This window comes from Plutella xylostella, chromosome 5, assembly GCF_932276165.1.
Source record: "Plutella xylostella chromosome 5, ilPluXylo3.1, whole genome shotgun sequence".
Taxonomy (NCBI): Eukaryota; Metazoa; Arthropoda; class Insecta; order Lepidoptera; family Plutellidae; genus Plutella; species Plutella xylostella.
Genome location: NC_063985.1, coordinates 1609842 through 1630962, shown reverse-complemented (window position 1 = coordinate 1630962; position 21121 = coordinate 1609842). Strand labels below are relative to the sequence as shown.

Sequence of the window (21121 nt, the reverse complement as noted above, 5' to 3'; positions counted from 1 at the left end):
TTTCACTACACAGTGGTGCTGGTAGCATGCTAAATCAACCCTGTCCCTACACAGTGGTCTGCGGCACCCCCTGCACCATGTGAGTGCGGGATCGCGCGCGCGGCGCTGGCGGGGTGGGCGCGCGGGGGTTGGGGCTACTAGAGACTACCCCTTCTTTGAGAGATATTGCTGAACCGGTGAAAGCTTATTCGTCTTGTTTTACAAGTGTTTAGTTTCGACTCAAAATTGGTAATACCTGTTTTTGTAATAAGAAGAGATCGCTCTTTTATTGCTCAACCTACATCGTAAAGGTGGCTGTGCCTTATAGTGTGCGATAGAGCATATAAAATCTATTGGATCGATATATAAAATCTATTGGAGCGATGCCATTTGAGCGGATTTCTGCCCTGCGATGCGACCCGCTTCGCTATGTTACGATCCATTACTGTGTTAAATCAAACTCTGAAAGGGTCGTCCGGAACATTCTCTACTGAACCATGCTCAATTCTACCTTAACCCTTGCACTACACAGTGGTACCATGCTCAATTAACTGTCCCTACACAGTGGTCTGCGGCACCCCCTGCACCATGTGAGTGCGGGATCGCGCGCGCGGCGCGGGCGGGGTGGGTGCGCGGGGGGCGGGGCTGCTGGACACTACTCCTTCTTTGAGAGATATGGCTGAGCCGGTGGAAGCTTGTCTCGACTGCATTTAATTTCGACCCGAAATTGGTAATACCTGTTTTTGTAATAAGAAGAGATGGCGCTTTTATAGCTAAGCAGCAATTCACGGTTCTACACCGTAAGGGCGGCTGCGCCTTATCACACTACATATATGGATAGACGATAATACGTATAAAATCTATTGAAGCGATGCCATTTGAGCGGATTTCTGCTTTTCGATTTCCCTATCAATTACAATGTTAAATACACCACCCTAAACGCGTCTTTCAAAACATTCTCAACTGAAGCATCCAAAATTCTTCCCTAACCCTATCACTACCCAGTGGTACCATTCTAATCAAACCTTAACGCTCCCCCTACACAGTAGTCTGCGGCACCCCCTGCACCATGTGAGTGCGGGATCGAGCGCGCGGCGCGGGCGGGGTGGGCGCGCGGGGGTTGGGGCTACTAGAGACCACGCCTTCTTTGAGAGATATGGCTGAGCCCGTGGACGCCTGGGATGATGGCCGCGAGTGGAGGGTCGCTGGGTGGCTTGTCTGTGGGGGAGGAAAGAGGTTTTTGGTTAATGAAAAATGTAATTGTGGGTGGCGCCACCTATATTCAGAAGTATTATTTTGAGATTTAAATTAGAAAAAATATCACGATGAATCTCAGAAATAGTTTGGTTTCGGATAAGGCAACCCATTTAAAGGAGTACGGTCGCCTGCGCCTAAAAGTATACAGGCGGAGTTTTTAAAATAGCGATCCCTGATGATGAAGGGACCAGCTACATCTGTTATAAATCCGGGGACGTGTTGTGTGTGATGTGTGTAGCAGTGGTGTTTATGTGGATGTGCTTGAACAGCACGTGAGCTTGACATCGCTATTTTAAAAACTCCGCCTGTATACTTTTAGGCGCAGGCGACCGTACTCCTTTAAATGGGTTGCCTTATCCGAAACCAAACTATTTCTGAGATTCAAACGGGATATTTTTTAGGCGCAGGCGACCGTACATCGACTTACCAATCATTCTGTATACACTTTCGTGCACTCTCCAATCAAATTGGCGGCTTCTTAGGAAGGGATATAGCAAAATAAACTGTATTCTCAACTTACTGCTCTACTAAGCGGCGTGGCGGGGGTCTTCATGGGCACGTCGCGGTATTCATAGATGTTGTCTCGCGAGCGCGCGTTGTCTATGCCTCGTCTAGCTCCAGCACTATGAATATGTCTCTCTGTATATATTACCTATATATAATGTATATAACAACTCACGGTTCTACTAAGCGGCGTGGCGGGGGTCTTCATGGGCACGTCGCGGTATTCATAGATGTTGTCTCGCGAGCGCGCGTTGTCTATGCCTCGTCTAGCTCCAGCACTATGAATATGTCTCTCTGTATATATTACCTATATATAATGTATATAACAACTCACGGTTCTACTAAGCGGCGTGGCGGGAGTCTTCATGGGCACGTCGCGGTATTCATAGATGTTGTCTCGCGAGCGCGCGTTGTCTATGCCTCGTCTAGCTCCAGCACTATGAATATGTCTCTCTGTATATATTACCTATATATAATGTATATAACAACTCACGGTTCTACTAAGCGGCGTGGCGGGGGTCTTCATGGGCACGTCGCGGTATTCATAGATGTTGTCTCGCGAGCGCGCGTTGTCTATGCCTCGTCTAGCTCAGGCACTAGGAATATGTCTCTCGGTATATATTACCTATATACAGGGTGTTGCAAAAAGGGTAAACTAACTCGTAGATCAAAAGTTGTTCAGAATGACCCCCTGAGTCACCCCTTTTCAGCTTAGTATACCCTTTTTGCAACACCTTGTATAATGTATATATAATAGCAACAACAACTTACTGCTCTACTAAGCGGCGTGGCGGGAGTCTTCATGGGCACGTCGCGGTATTCATAGATGTTGTCTCGCGAGCGCGCGTTGTCTATGCCGCTGCTGCCCTCGTCTAGCTCAGCACTATGAATATGTCTCTCAGTATATATTACCTATATATACTGTATATAACAACTTACGGCTCTACTAAGCGGCGTGGCGGGAGTCTTCATGGGCACGTCGCGGTATTCATAGATGTTGTCTCCCTCGTCTAGCTCCAGCACTATGAATATGTCTCTCTGTATATATTACCTATATATACTGTATATAACAACTCACTGCTCTACTAAGCGGCGTGGCGGGGGTCTTCATGGGCACGTCGCGGTATTCATATATGTTGTCTCGCGAGCGCGCGTTGTCTATGCCGCCCTCGTCTAATTCGGGCACCATGAATATATCGCTGTTGAAGTAGCGGTCCGTCTCTCTGTGAATTGTGAATAGATATTATGTTATAGTGTGATAGATGCAGTTAGTAGGTATAAGTTTAAAGTTTATAACAATGTACGGGTTTTGATAGTTTTCGTAAGCTATGGAAGTTGAGTTCTTATTCGTATACAAAGTGGCGCCTCTATCGGAAATGTTAAGAACTTTTTGATAGGAAAGGCAGATGACGGAAGAAAAAGTAAATCATTTTGAAAACGATAGTTTTTGTAAACTATAGAACTTTATATTTACCTGGAGATAAACTATTAGAAAAGTTATGCAGATCGCTAAAAAGGCATAAATTTGCGTAGTGAACAAAAGTTCAAAATACCCATATACAACAGAAAAAAATATATGTGAGCATGCAAAAAAACAAGAAACACAACATTGATGAATACAAAATGTCACCTACATCTCTGGAACCAGTTTCCATTTAGGTGGTATAGCCCTGCGAGGAAGATAAAAACACGATGCTGTTAGTGATTGTTAGTTAGTTAGCAGTTTATGTTTAATGTTTATTTTAGTGTATTAATACTTTGCGGTTGTTATGTATGAATAAAATATCAGGGTTCATAATATTATGGTTATAATTTAAGGTTATGAGTTATGATCAATAGAAGCATACCAAAGTTATACATGTAAAATTATTATTGTTTTTAATTCACCAGACACCTTGGTTAGGTCTAAAGCCGAAAGAGGGTCTCTTAGCTCGTCATTCTGAACAATCTTAGAGAAAAAGTTGTTTATAAAAACGCCTTGAGTCACTCACTTTCGGGTTACTATACCCTTTTTTATAGAATATATATCTCCCTACTGATTTAGACAAGTGGTTGTTACCTCTTAGCGTTTCTCCACAGCATACAGCATACTACTAGCAGCACAATGAGCACTAGACAGGCCGACGACACCGACCAGAAGGCTATCTGTAGAGGCTGCTTCGGCTCCCACCAGTACTGCGAATAGTAATAATAAAATGTATTCCTAAATAATAATAAAAAAGTACTTTATTTAGAGGTAAGACCCATTCAAATACAATAGTAAAATTAAATTAAAGCGTGTTTAAGTTAGTAAGTGCGTTGTGGTGCCGTACGGCAATTATTTCTGCTAAAGAAACAATATTAAAGTGGCGGACGGACTGGAGCTATTCGTTATATCTCTCCCTTATGGTACTGTACTGTACTGTAGGCCTACTCTTGGCACGCAAGACGTAAATTCATATTGTGTTAAGATTGAACACAAGTTAATGGCAATTTCAAGTTAGATTTGGCACTCCCGACATGAATTGGCTCACAATCGTGTTCAGATCGACTTGTGTTACGAATTGGTTCTAACTTGTGTTGCATGTGAGTAAATTTTGACAGTTACTCTGTGAAAGAATGAATGAAAACGAAAAAAAAAACAAATTGTCATTAAAATTCTTGTTGTCATGGCCGGTCGGTGGATTTTCATAATAAGTAACAACTTAAAAAGTTTAAAAACCAATATTATGGTAAGTTGTTCAGTTACCAAACGTGTTAGAATCATCTGTATATCCACTATGATCATCAACCTAGTTTTTCCCCACAGAGTTCCGCAACTCGGCCGTCGTACCGCCAGACGAAATTACTTGTAGAATATCTAGAAAGTAACCTAGGAATGGCCAGGGATCTTCTTAAACCGACCTAGGGAAGATAAAATTATGAAAAAATAGCATCAATGGCCTCGACCTTTAATGCGGTCGAAGGGTCTTGAAAAGATGGACTCCGCTGATATGCCTAAAGTAAGTTAAAATCTTAAGTTTACTTTTCATTGTGTTATGACTAACAAATTAAAATCCCCGTAAGCTAACTTACCCCAAGATGACCCACAAATCTTACTTTACCTAACTGTTTTTTTTTCATATTAAGTAAACGTTTAAACGTTAATGTGTAATTATTTTTTTCAGACTGAGGCATTCCATGGTAAATGGCAGGATCATAACATACTTAATGTCGAGGTGCAGCATCCTGAACCCATCATACCCAGGCCTGAACTATCAAGCCTCAACTCATCCTGCTCGCACCTCCCAGCGTAGATCCAGCCGCCGCAACCAAGTTGATGTAGAAGTAGACAGAGTGATGGCCATAGAGGAAAAGCAGGTAGATGCCTAACTGCTGACAGCATGGGCTAATGCCCTAAAGCCTAAAGGGGACCTTGCAGAAGCTGTCCGTGATGGAGTCAATATCCTCATAGAAATTGTGCAATAGTTATCAAGAAATAACAAAGTTAAGTGCATCTAGTCCCATAACCAGCGTTACTAGTTATGGGTATAGATGCTGTTGTGCAGTATTAGATGATGTGATGATTTAAGTAGATTTTATATAATTTTTCCTGTGACTAAAATATTATTTTATATTAATACCTATCCTATGTCGAAGTATATGAACATTTTTGTTTTAAGAAATGTTAAATAATATTATAAAAAGTGTTCCTATGTTAATATGTTCCTTATATTATTAAGTTTGCAAGTATTTCAACAGTGGTGGTGAAATTATTATTCTACAAAAGTATATCTGTATGATTATTATAAAGATAAAGAATTCTGAAACTTACATAATGTTTTTATTTTTAAATCTTTTTCATTAAGTACTGAAATATTTACAAGATACTATAGTATTTAGTCATGTAGATGTGCTGGAAGTGGTGGTTCATCTCCATAGTAAATGGTGGATCCTTCCACCAAACCGGGTGTTGTGGCCTAACGGGCTGTTCTATTATATTCTCTGCGGGGGTGTACGTACCTGCACCTGGCTATCTCGAATGGAACAATTGTACATATCCCTAACGTCTAAACTGCCTTCCTATGCATGGACCATTTCCTACCATGCTGGTCCACTGCGGGTTGGTGGGTTCACATTATAATCTAGATATTATGAAAACTCTAGGTTGCCACAATGTTTTCCTTCATCGTAAGAGAGATGGTAATACATTTTACTTAGAAACCATGTAAATTGTAGCGCCAAACAAGCTATTCGCGCCATACTGGTCCACTGCGGGATGATGGATTCACATATTGTCTAGATATGCAGCTTGCCTCGCGATGTTATCCTTCATCGTTAGTGCAATGGTATACATTGTAATTAAACTTCATGTACATTGTAGCACCAAACGAGCTATATTTCAGCTACTTTACCTATTCACAAATCTCCACTCAAAAATTGTTTACGTATTTGTTCTTGCCCAGATATCTTGTCTCACGATGTTTTCCTTCATCGTAAGAGCGATGGTACACATTGTACTTAAATTTAATGTACATTGTAGCCGCAAACGAGCTATAATTTAAATACTTTATTCACAAATCTCCACTCAAAAGTTGTTTATTTGTTCTTGCGTAGACGACTTGCCTAAACACAAGAGTGAACACAATAACATCTGTCAAAAAGGTTGTCAAGAGTGCCAATTCACAATTTGGACTAGATTTTGACGAGTTCTGTCGAAAACCGCTCAATAGGTAAGACAAGATGGCACCACCGTCGATCTCGGGAGTGCCAAATGGCGAGAAGGCAAGATGAAACCAATACATTGCGTGCCAAGAGTAGGGCTACTGGTAGTAATACACTCGTGTAACCATTTTAATATATTTTTTTTTATATTGATTATCGGAAAGCAATAGATCGCATCAGCGGCGTGTTTTGTATGATTAATATTTTGGCAGTTGATATATATATATATACCAACTGCTCAAATGTGTCAAAAAATTACAGCTGTAAATCGTCTCTGCTGCTGGTCCACAATATTTTGTTCTCAGGCTTTATTATTCATCATCATATGAGGTAATTATATATACTATATAATTACCTCAGTAATAGGCGGATAAGTCGGCAGCAACCTGCCTATAACAGTGGGCAGGTATATGTTCCAGAATGCCAGCTCCGTCTGTCTGTAGTTGAGCTGTATGGTGCTGTTGTACGTAGTGTTCAGGTTGAGGATAGAAACAATAGGAAAATGACGGATGGACGCAATATATGTCGTTCTAGATCTCGCTGTAATCATAGGTCGGCTAATGCTCCTAACCACCACTTGTGTAACGGACGCTATTTTTACATTGTTTTTTTATCTGTACAAATTATAGTTAATCATCCCTATTGGTTGCCTCAGTGAGGCTGTGGACAGTATTGTGGCGCTTTTTGGAAGCGTTTGCTGGGGATTGTTGGCTAATGATAATGACTTATTTTCTTACCTCAGTAATAGGAGGATAAGTCGGCAGCAACCTGCCTATAACAGTGGGCAGGTATATATTCCAAAAGGCGAGCTCCGTCTGCCTGTAGTTGAGCTGTATGGTGCTGTTGTACGTCGTGTTCAGGTTGAGGTATCGCAGCTGTCCGGCTTTGGCCATCTCGAAGTGGAGGCCGAGGATTTGGGAGCGGGTCGGGTTTCTGTGGAATAATGAGAATTTGTTAAATAAGTATGGATTTATTAACTCCTATTTAGGCGTTTAATTATGTGAATATTACAAATGTATGATGATAAATATCTCATATTATGAAGGGCCACAGTGAAAAAGTTGATCTGATACATTTTATATGAACATTCGCACTATGCCGTCATAAATGAGAGCTAAAATTATTTGACTGTATTACTAACATAATCTGGGGGCACGGCAGTGCGTAGTAGCAGTAGCGTACTCATCCCATTAAATGTGATGATGTCAGAATATAACTTGAACTACTTACCCAAATCGTGCGAAGTCAGTATACGCCTTCATGAAGAAGTGGCTCATATTCCGGTCGTTGCCGGTCCACGCCTGCCGCTCGATCCTCTGCTTGCGCGGGAAGAACTCCTGAAAGACAATACACAGTTATTTACTACTTGTGTATGACCATAGGGAAGAGGATACGAGCTGCTGGTACATAGGTACATATAAGATGCAGATTTTGTGTTATTTGGTTCTCCAGTCGACCAGATCCCCAATTTACATAGCAGAAAACAGTCTCATACACGGCTGCCAGCGGAAGGCCTCGACGGTGGTGTTGAGCACGTACATGTACACCGGCACGTTCTGTTCTAGTAGCAACTTGACCAGTTCTGTTCTACTAGCAACTTGCCTAGCTTGCTAATAGCATGCGAGGGACAACAAACTTAGGGTGGGTTGCACCATTTAACTTTAACTATTACATACGTCAAGTCTCTTGAAGATTGATCTGTCTCGCCAAGAGATTTGGCGATTTTAATAGTTACAGTTAAATGGTGCAACCCACCCTTAAATGCCCAGAAGTAACTGCTGCAATAGCTTACTTGGTCCATAAAAGGCGCCCTTCTCAGGAAGTATCTTTCTGTACGAAGTATCTCTATTCCGATGGCAGCCATCGGAATATTGAGCAAATACATCAGACAGGCACGTTCTTTTCAAACAGCAACTAGCCTAGCTTGCATGAGAGGGAAAACCTACTTAATTTACTCACTCGATATAAGTTACACAATCACATACCTGGTCCATAAAAGGCGCCCCGGTCAGGAAGTATCTTTCAGTGTCGTGCGCGTACTGCCGCCACGGCTGCCAGCGGAAGGCCTCCACGGTGGTGTTGAGCACGTACATGTACACCGGCACATTCTGTTCTAGAAGCAACTTGACCAGCTTGTCTGTGGGCGCGCGGTACAGGAAGTCTGATAGGAGCTGTGGGTGGGAGATGAAAGGGTTAATTATTTGAAACTAATTCTGCTTTTGTACTATGAGCGTCATGTTAGTTTTTTGGCTGATTAATCAAGTTGAATTGTTGCTACTTTTAGTGCTATACACAAATTTTGGCATTCTTGTGTATATAGCAAGGCACAGCTACCTGTCGCTCTATTAGGCTCTATAAAGTCCAGAGGCAGGCCTGTGTCACTCCGCGCGTGGGCGGCGCAGGCGCCAGCCTGGCGCCTGCCGCCTCGAGGGGGCAAATCTAGTCGGCTGCCGCAAGCGGAAGACGATACACGCGCGCGCTATTTGTTCCTATTTCGTACTAGTTTATAAATGTCGTATTTAGGTAAGTATTTATTAAAATTTATGAATAGAAAAATGGACATAAAAAGAAAAAAAGCAGCAAAAAAATACTGTGCCGTATTTAATTGCTTAAATACGGATCGTGATCCAAATTTAATTTTTTTTAGATTACCAAAAGATGCTGACAGGTTAAACTAATCTAAGTATTTTATTGATTTCTTCTACGTTCCTTATTTGAAATGAAATTAATCCGAACTACAAACCCTTTTTTTCTCCATGTTGAACAAAGTCTATTCCAATTTTTTTTTCGTTAAAGTATTAAATTTACAGACACAACTACCTTCAAAATGTATTAATGAATCGATAATAAAATGTGAGCTGAGTGGGATTCGTGCCCAACTAAACTAAAACAGAACATCATGATCAATTTCATCTCAATATTATCACACATTAAATGAAGAAAAAAAACATTTTTACCTCTTTCTATTACTTTTACTTCAAATAATAGATCTATGAATAGGTCTTTAACTATAAAATTGCCGTAGCTTCAACTAGTCATTTCCAATAGAAAATAAGTTTGGAATAGCTTTGTATTCTAAATTCAAATTATTTTGTTTTAATATCATGACATTCTTTTTACAAACTCAGTCCGTTGCTTAGTAAACATTGTAGTCTGTGGTGCTGAGGCAACCCTAAGGTGGCTTCTTTTTCAATGCGTATAACCACGTATAACTTATTATGCACCGTAGTCCAGTGAAATAAGGCGCATATTCCCTCAAAAATAAATTGGTAGGTAAGTAAATAAAAACGTGTGCGGCTGGAGCGCGATCTAAATTAGATCTTATTGCTTATGGGATGGAGTCATATTTCTTTGATAGCCATTGCGAAGATGGACTTCTGTACCTGGTACTAGTTATTATTCTGTGCCAGAGGCTAAGTTCCAACGATTCGTGGTGGTTAGTCCTTTGACTCTGGACTTAGACTTGAACTACTGCTATACGATATTCTGAGGGCGCATATTTTATTTATAGCAATGGCCATACACTTCAACCCGGCATTCTCTAAAGCCTAACCCTATCGGCATTTTCTATACCTTAAAAAGCCGAGCGAAGCGAGACCATACAAACCAACCTCGCATTCCTAAACCCTTGAGAGCCGACCGATGCGAGGCCATTCTCTTCAACCTCGCATTCCTAAAACCTAGAGTGCCGAGCGAAGCGAGGCAGCGCAAACCTAACCGGAATTCCCTAAAGTGTAAAGAGCCGAGCGAAGCGAGGTCATACATCTCAATCCTGCATACCCTGAAACTTAGAGAACCAAGCGAAGCAAGGCAATGCAAACTTAACTGGCACTTTCCAAATCACAAAGAGCCAGGCGAAGCGAGGCCTTACAAAATTACCCACATTTCAGTACAAATAAAAGTTTTGTAGTATAGCTTTTGGGGGCTACTCACATGCACATACTGGTCGCGCACGGCGCTCGCGTTGTGCGGCTCCGGGTGGTACGTGTACATGTAGCGGATCGCCTCGAACACGCCGCGCGGGTTCAGCGTGTAGTTGTAGCGGTGGACCAGCTCGGCCACTTTTTGGTCGAACCATTGTTCTGAGATCTCGTAGGTGGGGGCTAGGGAGTCGTTGTTGTCTGTGGAGGGGAAAGAAAGTTGGAGTTGGGACGGTTGGGCAAATGAGTTGCGTCTACAGCTAAGAATGGATAAGGGGAAGACATTTAAACTTAACTTATTTTTTTATAAATGAGTCAGTTTGCGTAGTCGACTTCATAAATATGTATAAAAAAATAGATCCAAGTGAACCAGACGCGCCCCGGTGTCAAAGCGCGTCAAGATATACTAGGTTAGGTAACTAAGTGCAGCAGCCAGCGGTAACTATGCTTATGGTCAGACTTTCGACAGAATAGAAGAAAAGGGTATTTTTCTTACTAACTGGGCCTCGATCACGAGAACTGTCAACTCAATACGCTAGCGTACTTCGTTAGCAATTTGTATGACAAGTGACTACGTTGGCCCTGTTCTTTTTTAATATGTTTGTGTAGTATCGCACAACGCTTGCGTATTGCCACGTTAGACCGTGATAGACACACTGGAGCTATTTACACACACAGATACGCCAGCCCTTGTATCAGCCAACACCATACATACTGAGTACAGAGTACAGACGTATCGGACACGTGCCAGAGAGCGGTGGTAGCTCAGTCGGGTGAGCGCCCGCTTCTCACACCGGAGATGCGGGTTCGAATCCCGGCGCTGACATTGAGTGAGTTCTTTGAATTTAAGTACAATGCATACCGTTTCTCTTACTGTGAAGGAAAACATCGTGAGGAAACCTGCATATCTAGTATATGTGAACCCACCAACCCGCTGTGGACCAGCGTGGTGGGAAATGGTCCAAGCTTAGGAAGGCAGTTTAGTTTAGTTTAGTTTTGGGGATATGCACAACGGTTCCATTCGAGCATAGAATAGAATAGAATAGAAAAGAGACTCACACAGATAGTAAGCGGCGTCCTGCGCACAAACGCCAGTCATGTATTGCAGCGCGTGGTTGAACTGCCCGCGCTGCAATAACTGCACCGGCGGCTGGTCCAGCAGACGCCAGTCTCGGGAGCGCCAGCCCGCGTACCAGCCGTCTCCCGGGAAGGTGAAGTTGCTCTCCAGGACCGGACCCCAGGGGAGGAAGCCTACTTGTGGCTGGAATGGAGTGAAAGAGGGAATCATTCCTATATGTGTTTAGGCGGGTTCTTAATAAAAAAAAAATTACGTAAAAATCCTTGGAGCAAGATGGCTCGTTTGTTGGAGACCCAGCTATGAAATCGTATAGTAGGTATATAAACAATTAAATCTTCAAGTGATAGTATTAAATCATCGAGTTACATTTAATCGTTTAAATCAATGTTCAATACGCAGAAGACCCTTTATACGTCTTCCTGGAGGTGCGGGGAAACATTTTGCTCTGATCAGAGGTTCCGATTGCGTCCTTGTCATAATAGACATGTAAAGCAACCGAGTGTCTTAGGCTGCACCAATAGCGTCTCGCGGTTTTGACACATTCCACCCGTACCTCTAAGGGGATCTAAAAATACATATGGCAGAGTATTATTTACCTGAAACTCTGCATTCCCCAGCTCGTAGAAGCTGCGCCCCTGCCGCAGACAGTTGAGCAGCTTCCACGACGAGTCTATGGGGCAGCCGAGCAGCCGCCCGAACACCAGCGACGTGTTCTGGACGCGGTACTTGTCTTCTATGAGCGCCCAGTCCGCTAGCACTGAGCCACTCTGTAAGGGATGAGGGTGGTTAGAAGGATGAATATACAAAGACGTATATTTTGTATATTCTTGTACTAATGTAAAGGTGTAGGTAACAAAACATCGTGCCATTAAATAGTTCTAAATAACAATAAGTGCGTTTAAAGTTCTGAAAATTATTATTTAGTTCCATGATAGCGTTTTCGCGATGATGAGCAATAGGTACAACGCAAGATAGTAGGAGTGACACTGCGGGACCTTAAGTATTTTAAACAGCATAAAATTACATAAGTACCAATTTCTCCATAGTCGTTTAGAGCATAACCAGGTATAAGTGGTTGACTTTTGACACATCTGTCAATAATTTTACATGGAGATAACGTATAATTGATGAACCAATTCCTGGTGGCTAACCGACTATGGAGAAATTGGGGCTAAATGTGTAGTAAAATAAACAACGAACAAACAAATATACAGAATATAAAAACCGGCCAAGTGCGAGTCGGGCTCGCGCACAAAGGGTTCCGTAGCAGCAAATATAATTTACAGTTAAATCAACCTATCTCAAAAACTATAAGAGATACTTTGATCAAACCAAAAATCGCTGAAAGAGTTAATTAGCATGCATCACCTCTATTTTTTTTAGAATTTTATACCCCGTAGTTATAAAAATAGAGGGGGGGGGGACATACTTTTTACGACTTTGAGAGCTGATATCTCAAAAACCGTTCACTTTAAGAAAAATGTTTTTTAGAAAACTTTATATCATTTTAAAAGACCTTTCCATTGATACCCCACACGGGTATGTACATCGAAAAAAAAAAAATCATCCCTCAGTTACATGTATGGGGGGCCCCACCCCCAATTCTTTTTTTTACTATTTAGTGTCATATTTTTGTAGCGGTTCATACAACACATATTCCCATCAAATTTCATCACTGTAGTACTTATAGTTTCCGAGTAAATCGGCTGTGACAGACGGACAGACGGACAGACGGACATGACGAAACTATAAGGGTTCCGTTTTTGCCATTTTGGCTACGGAACCCTAAAAAGCAAACTTATTACCTGAGCAATAATCCTAGTAACAATATCCCTAGTCTGAGGCGCTACAGCTAACAACCCAGCCGAGGCCGCCCCAGCGCCCGGCCCGAACAGAGTGATCGACTCGCGGTCTCCGTTGAACCACTCGATGTTGTCGTACACCCAGCGGAGAGCCATGGCCTGGTCTAAGATGCCATAGTTGCCAGGGGAGTTTTCGTCGGCAGTTGAGAGGAAACCTGTAAGTGTTTTATGTGTAAAAATGGAGCTAGTAAAGTCTTGAATGTAGAATGCTATGTTGGAGTGATCCTTGAGTCTACCGGTTGACGAATTCAGAGACGTTCGTCGCTAATTTCTAGCGCCTGATCAAAAAGTGGATCTACTGGAAGTTGTGGCCACACAAATGACCACATACATCGCGATCCGGGTCGAGGACCACAAAAAGGTCCAAATCAACCACTACAGCTATCAGAAACACTCACCCAGCGCGCCGAGGCGGTAGTTGAGCGACACGACGACCACGTTGTAGAAGGCGGCCATCATGTGCGCGGGGAACAGGTTGGACGCGCCCGAGGTGAACTGCCCGCCGTGGATGTACACCATCACTGCGTACTTCTGAGCCGTGGCGCCCGCTTCCGTCTGGAAGATAGATGGTAGAATTATATTATTTATTTTATTTAACTCTGAAAATATTACAAATAAAAGTACAAAAGTGCTTTTAGCATTAAGCATTTTCTACCAGTCAAAAAATTATACACGCTCAGGTAAGAGTAGTCTTCTTCTTGGAGCCCTCGACCACGGGTTTTTTGCTAGCTATGTGCCCTTGCCTAGATTCAAATAAAATTTTCCACGCTTCCCTCCCTACATTCTTTCCCCAATGTAGATTTACACTGTTGCGGGTTTGCATCGAAACTTTCACGATGCTGTACGTTAGTGTTCAATAGAGCTTCATTCTGGCTGAATTCTATTCTAAATAAAAAAAAAAGGATTTTGGAGGTAACATAAAAATTTACCATTTTAAACTTACATCAAGCTAGACCGATGCGTAAGAAAATCAATGTGCCGCGCAATCTTAATCTAAGTTACGAATTTGGTTGTTATTGTTACGCAGTTCTACTTTTATAAATGCACTCTATCCATTTTACCTTTCATAGAAAATCCCAGCGACGAAACATGAAAAGTGTTTTAAAGTACATAACGATAACAAGCGTCCGGCTTTTTCCAACGTAGTTATCCTAACTAAATAAATGACAGAACCATTAAAAACAAATGGACGTGGAACGCGGCAGCAATGGCGTCGTATTCGGTGATAGATAATGTAATTGCAGCTATTTGTTATAGGCACATAACTGAACATAGCAAACAAATCCAATAGCTTTTGAACGGCAAACCAGTTTTATGAAAATAGGCTACGAACACTATATTATTTGAAGATAACAAAAGCTACCAACCTACCATAAATAACATTCAAATCAGTCCACAATCCATAAATTTAAGATGATTGCGTAGTTTGGTACGCTATGTTGTTCTTAGGGCGTCTGTGACTAAAACTAGGGCTTGTGACCTTTAATTTAATTAAATTTTAATTTTCTTTATTTGGAAAACAAACAGCTTATAATAGTATACATATTATAAATTAACATAAGGTTTACACACAAGCCAATAAAGTTTTCACACCTATTTTTTTACTAAATACTCAGAACATCACTGAACTGCTTAAGATGCATAAAGTTAAGACTTTTTTGAGAGAATTAGCTAATCAGAGCAGTTGTTATAGTCGCTGACTGCCCAGGGTGCAAAAAAAACCAAATGCAATAGGTATAATATAGGTAAGCACCTACCATTACCTTCACCGTGGGTTAAAAACAAATAAAAGCTCATTTCGGAATACAGACACAATGGCGCTATATTCGGTGATAGATGAGTGAATGTGAGCTATTCGTTATTGAGGTAATTGCGAGCTGTCCGAAATGTGGCCGCTTCAAATGACCGACTTCGAATGCCACGTTACGGAAACGCTTGCTCTTATGTTGCCGATTCTATAATCGCTTACGCTTAGGTTATCATAGTTTTTATTTATAGAATGTGTAGTGGTACATACTTATTTTAGTTTATTTAAGCCCATGTAAATTCTTCTTTTATCGTGTCAATGCACTAAGCTAACTTCCTCCAGTGTTTTGCTACTCTTATTAGGTCTCCTTGACTGCACTTTGGGGCATGTAAATTTAAATAATAATAATAAATAATAATAAATATGTGGGGACATCTCACACACGGCCATCCGACCCCAAGCTAGGCAGAACCTGTGTTATGGGTGTCGGACAGCTGATATATCTACACAAATACATAGATAGATACTAAATATAAATATAATAAATGAATATTATAAAACCCTTACAGGAAGTCTCTGTTTGAGTACCTAGATAATTATGTTATGTTTTTTAATCTTCGAACTTTTGAAATTAAGAAAATCGCAGCTAGGTTCACATGCATTTCAGTTTTATTTCATCAACAGCTGTCGTGATTTTGAGTCACAACCAGACAAAAAAAAACTACATCACATCCAACTATTTTTTATATTATAAACTTGAATGTTTGCGAGTATGGAAGTTTGTAACTTTTGGTTATGTAGTGGGGAAACCGTTTGAGGCGAGTCGGAGCTCGCGAGCAACAGCTAGTGTAAACAATATAATGCAGAGATAGTAGTAGTAAATCAATTGCCTAAGATGTAATGTAATAAACAAAACCGCCCACAGCCTATGCACATAGCAGCTAAGCCAGCGGCGCAGATCGCAGGGGCGGCGGCAAATTGTGACAAATTAAACTACGCGCCGTAATGAGCGCCGGCGGGGCACTGACCCCTCGTCCAGTTACAGCCGTCGCCAATATCACTTAGCTTTACTTAGGACTTGCAACTCTACTTGAATGAAGAAGGAAATACCGCAAATTTCATGTAAATCAAAAGCGCTTTTTTATTTATAAAAGCGATGTTTCTATTCTGGCCAATAATAAGTAATCCTAACTAATATTATTAATGCGAAAGTAACTGTGTCTGTCTGTCTGTTACTTTCACGCCAAAACTACTGAACGGATTTGAATGAAATTTGGTATACATTTATGGTCTAGCTAGACCCTGAGAAAGAACATAGGCTACTTTTCATCCCGGAATACCCACGGGAAATCTTTTTAAGACGAAGCGAAGCTCGCGGGAACAGCTAGTATCATGTAAATCTTAATGATTTTACATGCGATTTTTATTTTAAAAGCGCGATGTTTTTATTCTGCCTAATAATAATAATATACTTTTAAATTAAATTATTTATGCGGATTGGTCTCTTTATTATTCCTGAAATACTCCTGTATTCGCTATTTATTGTGCTGCTTTTTAGGTCGAAACCGGATGCCATCATCAGTCAAAAACCATCCATTGTGTTATTTTAGGAAGTAAACTACATAATCATTATTGAAATATGTAATAGAGACCTATACAATAGCTGGTTAACAGGAACTAAATATTTCATATTCCAACCATCAAAACAATTTTTCGGTCTAAAATGATTGTTTTACAGTAGCCTATTCAAAAATTCAATACAGCAAACCGGATTTATTTGATATCATCCGCAGCAGATCGCCATTGTTTGCTGAATTCAGTTTAGTTAAATTTATAAATTTCATATTCAACACGAGAGCATAGTATTGGATTAACACGTCCACGATACCATTATTTCAATTTCAAAGTTTCTAACATAATGGACCTTAATATTATTCCAATAAAATAAAACATATTTATTAACAGAGGAATATTGGACTCGGTAAAACATATTTTTCGCCGTTAGAATTTTCCAATCGATTTTCAAATCATATCGACTGACTCGGCTTTATTCAGTTCATCTCATAACAAATTAAATATTATGCTGAATATTGCCTAGCTTCAGGAGAGTGAGAGTCGTACTTTTGATTTGAATTGTTCCACGTATAGCCATTATTTGATCACGCGAGGAAACATTACTCATACCCAATCCAAAGCCAAACACAATTCAGGCAACTCCCAAGGGCAACAATGAAAGAGAATTTTTAATGAAATAACATTGGTATTCCATGCACTATCAGATCTAGTACGATTTGAACACTAGGGACAAAACCTGCAGGTTTAATCTAGATTTGTACTGTCACGTCCTCGGCCGACCTAGTTTTGTAGTGGTGTTTTAATATTCCGTTTTAATTAACTTTTGTAATTGTTGTTTGAGGGTCAAGTCTCATGGGCACTATAGTTGCATCCTAGAAAAGGTGAATCGTGTTTAAGACCTACTCATTGGTGAACGCTCAAGTCGGTTCTTTTGTAACTCATAACAAAAACAAAAGGTATGCCACATACCTTTATATGTATCAGACCCAAGACTGATGATGATTCTTTTTACCATCAGACTTAAAGTTGTAAAACTTTGACACTAGGCAAGAGCCTATTTAATTATATAGAAGGAGTATCACAAGGATCAATACTTAGTCCGGTTCTTTTCAACTTCTCACATAAAACACTTATACAGGTTGTTGCAAAAAGGGTATACTAAGCCGAAACCTACATGTGCAGTATGGTATATCTAAGCACGAAAATGATTTCAAAATTCCCAAAATAAATTGCATTCTTTATAGTAAAAAGTCACGTGATCAACAAAGTTTCTATGGAAAATGATTATTTTTTCGCGAATTTTTAAATTGTAGGTTTCGGCTAAGTATACCCTTTTTGCAACACCCTGTAGGTATAATAAAATACTCATACCGGGCTAGAATATGCATGTGAATACGATATGAATATGAATATAGCATAAGCATTCTATCTGAAGGCGTTTCACAAGGATCATTGCTTAGCCCGATAATTATCAAAATAATTATTAAATGTAAAATACTCACACTAGGCGAGAATATGTTCAGATACAGGCAGTCCTCGTCCATGTTCCGTATGCCCTTGGTGGCGCCGGTGAAGCGCACGGGCTGCGGGCACGCGGGGCCCCAGTCCACGGCCTGCAGCGGCCGGGAGCTGGACCGATTCTAATGCGACTTGATGTTTGGTGTTTTAAGACTAACGCGGCTTTGAAAGAGTGCCACAAGGATCCGTTTTGGGCCCTGTTCTTTTTAATATCTTATTTGATACACCAAAATTACTATTTTTTATACATAAGCATTTTATCTATATATCGCTGACATCGCGTAAATTCAAGTTTAAATAAGGTGTCCCACAAGGCTCAATACTTAGTCCGGCTCTTTTCAATATCTACCTTAAATCAGCAGAATATTTAAGTTGACAAAGTAAAATACTCACACTAGGAGAGAATATGTTCAGATACAGGCAGTCCTCGTCCATGTCCCGTATGCCCTTGGTGGCGCCGGTGAAGCGCACGGGCTGCGGGCACGCGGGGCCCCAGTCCACGGCCTGCAGCAGCTGCCAGCCGGGGTGCTGGCGGGGAGGCTGCGGGGGGAGGGGTTGGGGTTATTATTTAATTGATATACAAAAAAAAACCTTGCTTCTGCGTTCTGCCTTTATAGGTTAGTAGTACATGTAGTAATGGGCTAGCTTATAATATAAATTTATGATCCAATCCGTAAACAGAGTGGCTTGTCTGTATCTCTATCTACTATACATAGTCATTCCTTATGAGTGGAGCTCTTTGTTTGACATAAGAAGTATGTTACCTTTTACAAATGGTATTTCAAAGCCACTTCTGTTTGCTCTGTTCCATATATAAAGTTATTATTGAACTTGCTAAATTATCTGTTAAAATTACCTTAAATCTTCCTTCCAGAACAGGTGGTTGGGCATAAGGTATTCCAAGAAACACTGAGACTTCTCCTTGTATCCGCTCCACGGGTGTGAGCCACGGCCTGTATCCGGAACTGGGCTCTGGATTATCATACAGATACACCTGCAACATTTCATTTATTTATTCTATTCTATTCTCTGTGGGGGGTGTAAGTACCTGCACCTGGCTCTCTCGAATGGAACCTTTGTGCATATCCCCAAGGTCCAAACTGCCTTCCTAAGCTTGGACCATTTCCCACCACGCTGGTCCAATGCGGGTTGGTGGGTTCACATATCTAGATTGATGTGCTAAATCTAGATATGCAGGTTTCCTCACGATGTTTTCCTTCACCGTAAGAGCAATGGTATACATTGTACTTAAGTTAAAAGAACTCATTGGTACATGTCAGCGCCGGGATTCGAACCCGCATCTCTTGATTGAGAAGCGGGCGCTCACCCGACAGAGCTACCACCACTCAGATTTCATTTATTTGTAAATTAAAACTATAACTTGTTAATAAAAATGTTTCATTATTTATGCTCTCAATAATTTATATTATTTGAAACAAAGGAAGGTCTGCATTAAATCAATGTCTGTCTCTTTCTGTCTGTACACTGTCAAAGCAAGGTTACTACCCTGGTTATAGATATAATGCCGACATTACCTTAAAGTTCCTTTGTGCAACTCAGTGCTAGAATAATAAGTTTATTGCATCTAACCTCTACATTCATAAACCAATCATTTTAAAATTCCTATGGTATGAAAACACAACACACACATTAAATTGCTAGACACTAACCTTAAACCCTTGCACCTGTCCATAGTTGGTGTTAACAAAGATATCCCGCTTCAGTTGCTTGGAGTCTCTGCGCTCGCGGCCCTGTAGGTCCTCACGCCAGCCCCCAAGGATGCCGGGGAACAGGGCATCAGGGTTGTTGGGGTCTCGGTTCTAAAACAAATACAGTGTGGGTATTGGTTAACCACTTGGTTGCCTGGTAGGCAACTGGTGGATTACGCTAATTAAGCGCAATAAATGGGAGAGCTTTGTTTGTCTAGGGTCAAGATCTTCTAACACTGATTGTGTTGCTTGCTAGCCAATAAAGGCTGGTTTGAATGCACATTTGTTCATATGAGTCATAAGCGCTTCAGAGTTTAATTAGGATTAATAACTTTCAATTCAAATTGATTAAAATTGATATTGTTGTTTCTCTATGTGTTATGTGTAACAAAATTCATAAATTGTGTAAATATTATGGACTCTATGATGATCATTAATATGTCAATACTTACAGTATTATACTTGAACTGCTCATCCAGAGGATTAGTATTTATGGGGTTATACGGAAATCCTCCGGGCTGGTTTATGCTCGGGTTATACGGATTGTAGCGACCGGGATCTGTCCCGTATCTTCTGTTATTGTACACATACGTTCTGTAGTCCGTGTCTCCAGGGCTCGGTAGACGGGACGACTCCCTGGACTTGTCATATGGATGGTTACTGTACTCATTAAACTGTCCATTGTATAAATCCTTATTGGACTGACTTCTTGCAACATTCACGCACACCAACACACAAAAAACTGTAGTTTTCAACATTGTCACATCACAAAATCACGCTGTTAGTTTGAGAACACTGAATCCACTATGATTCATAGATTCACATCGTGTGAACAAAACAACCGCTACTTGAATGCGAAGTTATCGTGTGTCCCGCCCGTTAATAAGACTTCGATTGGCAAAGATTTGAAACATAAACGTAGTCTTAATTGATAATATAAGAACACCAGAGCAAGAGAAAATTGCACGAAACAACAAAAACAGCGGTTGTAGTCTCGTAGTAAAAATGAGTAATAAAAAGTTTGTTTCACCTACAAATCTAGATATCTTATCTATGAATGTATCACAAATATTGGACGGCCGCTTATCAGTCTTCTAACACTTTATTATCTACTATGAAATTAGCGCCAACGCCCTAAATATTAAACATTTTGTTTATACTCTCGCTTGCACACTCACTTTCATTCATGCACAAAACCAGTGATACCAGCCGTAATAAAAAAATTGCCTCCTTATATTATTTTTATGAATCTCTTAATAATTAAAAAGGATAAAATATTTATGGAATCA

General features: G+C 40.7%; 1 protein-coding gene and 1 long non-coding RNA gene across 2 annotated transcripts; one reads left to right on the top strand and one right to left on the bottom strand.

The window, feature by feature from the left end:
- Nucleotides 1–815: 815 nt before the first annotated feature.
- LOC105392411 (acetylcholinesterase) lies at nucleotides 816–21035 on the bottom strand. The gene is made up of 16 exons (XM_048633412.1): nucleotides 20285–21035; nucleotides 19794–19943; nucleotides 18980–19117; nucleotides 18517–18663; nucleotides 13682–13838; nucleotides 13227–13438; nucleotides 12018–12188; nucleotides 11403–11604; nucleotides 10357–10544; nucleotides 8409–8594; nucleotides 7654–7760; nucleotides 7161–7356; nucleotides 3800–3915; nucleotides 3375–3410; nucleotides 2819–2963; nucleotides 816–1197 (listed from the first exon to the last, which is right to left on the bottom strand). The coding sequence occupies exons 1-16, from the start codon at nucleotides 20588–20590 to the stop codon at nucleotides 1018–1020; spliced, it is 2637 nt and encodes an 878-aa protein (XP_048489369.1). The 5' UTR covers nucleotides 20591–21035; the 3' UTR covers nucleotides 816–1017.
- On the top strand, nucleotides 4165–5511 carry LOC125491430. The gene is made up of 3 exons (XR_007268297.1): nucleotides 4165–4451; nucleotides 4529–4721; nucleotides 4887–5511. It is a non-coding gene; the product is annotated as an uncharacterized LOC125491430 (long non-coding RNA).
- Nucleotides 21036–21121: the final 86 nt, after the last annotated feature.